Here is a 1,945-nt window from a genome sequence, read left to right as displayed (position 1 = left end):
GTAAAAAAAAACAAATGTTTTTTGTAATGTAATAGTTTATAACAATATTGTCAGAGAAGATCATTATCAAAATAATCCTAACAAATCCATCCCTAAAAATTAGGCATACACCTATTACCTATATAATATTATGATCTTATGATGACTAATGATTTCTGGCTTATGCAGAAATTCCTGACGACAACCTAATACTTCGAGATTTGGTGATAGTCATATGGACAGCATAATCAATTAATAATGAATTAATTCTGATGTGGGTACCACCATAATATGGACTTAAGCTGAAAAAACACTATTATAATGCTTTTACGAAACATTAATATTTCAGAGGATCGAAGGATATCGGTGTAATAACCGCAGATTAACTATAAATGAATATAAAAATATAATGTGTTTATTAATATATTATTGTTACATTAATAAAAAATAAATAAATAAGTGAAATAACATTGACTAATTTACAAAATAAATTAAGTATAAACACAATAGGTACCATAAAGTATCTGCAATTAAGTCTTTTGAATTATCGAAGTACAAAAATGGATATAATGTATGATAATATGACATAATATAGAGCATTTCAAAAAAAAAAGTAAGAAAGATTTCACCAGAAACAAGTTTACAAAACAAGAAATGAACAGAGATATAAGTAAACACTAGTATAGCTGATAATACAAAATGTTTCTTATATATGTTCCATATTACGATACAAACGAGCATAACTTACTTGCAATATTTGTATAAACTATGTTATCATATATTATGATATAATTGCTAATATTTCATAATTGACCCACTATCTATTATAATTTATAAGTCGTTTTTAACAGTTGTATTGCTGTAAGTAGCTGGTGTTTTGATAGGTGTTCGATTCTTGATCAACGAGATTAAACTTTTCCTAAAAATATATAAAAAAGAAAGATAAGTAAATTATTATTATACTAGGTAGGAACCGTATTTACCTTACCTATACATTTATTGATTATACAATGAATGATGATTTAATGTTATAATATATTATTATTATTATTAAAACAAACTCATTTTATATAAGATTGAGTATAATATTATTATTTACAAAGTGCCATAGAGAACAGCGCATCTGTATTAGAGTACTGTAGACAGTGGCGTAGGTATATAGAATATTGTATCCCCCCTGTATGCGCCACTGATCACAGGTTTGATTGCAAGTGGCGATTAGATATAGGTACTTCTTTAGATATTAATATATATTATAAAATAATTATTGTATTTATTGTATTAATTTAAATTTATAATAAAACAAAAATTTCATTATGTAGCTAGATCTTACATTCTAAATAGTTTCGACGATCGATTCATGACAAAATATAAACGACTAAAATCAATAATACTAATTTACCTTTTAACAGATTTTTGGTCAATTTCGCAAACGGCTCATAAACAATGAAATATAAGATGAAGGCCATCATATAACACATGAATGAATCATAGAGAAAAGCTTCAAACTACAAACCAGTAAAATAAAAATAATATTAAGTTTAGTATTAATAATAAATAATAATAATATTATAATATTGTTTATTAGTTATCAGTTTTTAACGGAAGACCTGACAATTACAATAAATATTTTGATTTTTATAATGGACGTTAAAGTGACATACACTGATACACATACCCAATACACATAGACCTTAAAATAGACAAGAAATTATTAGTGTATGGAAAACGTGACGATAAAGGCTATGACGCTCGTTCTTTAAAGGGCCTGCACGTGACCTATTTTTTTGCTAAAAAACATACCTTAAAGAAAAATCTCTCATGCCTCGTAGAGTGATCCGATTTCCATAATTTCTATTTTTTTTTTTTGAAAGAGAAACACTTCTTACAGGGCGCATTGGACTTGGATTTTCAAAATTCTATTTCTAAACCATAAAATACGATTTTGAATATGAGATATCTTCAC

General features: G+C 26.2%; 1 protein-coding gene across 1 annotated transcript in view; it reads right to left on the bottom strand.

Annotated features, from left to right (window-relative positions):
* Window positions 1–443: 443 nt before the first annotated feature.
* LOC100571326 (nose resistant to fluoxetine protein 6-like) overlaps window positions 444–1,945 on the bottom strand; it is a 33,093-nt gene continuing 31,591 nt past the window's right edge. The window contains exon 20 of the mRNA XM_016806109.2: window positions 444–898. Coding sequence (XP_016661598.1) covers window positions 888–898 — 11 coding nt within the window. The 3' untranslated portion in view covers window positions 444–887. The remainder of the gene's footprint in view (window positions 899–1,945) is intronic.

This window comes from Acyrthosiphon pisum, chromosome A3 (genome assembly GCF_005508785.2).
Source record: "Acyrthosiphon pisum isolate AL4f chromosome A3, pea_aphid_22Mar2018_4r6ur, whole genome shotgun sequence".
In the NCBI taxonomy this organism is placed as follows: domain Eukaryota; kingdom Metazoa; phylum Arthropoda; class Insecta; order Hemiptera; family Aphididae; genus Acyrthosiphon; species Acyrthosiphon pisum.
This window is presented reverse-complemented; position numbering and strand designations above follow the sequence as displayed.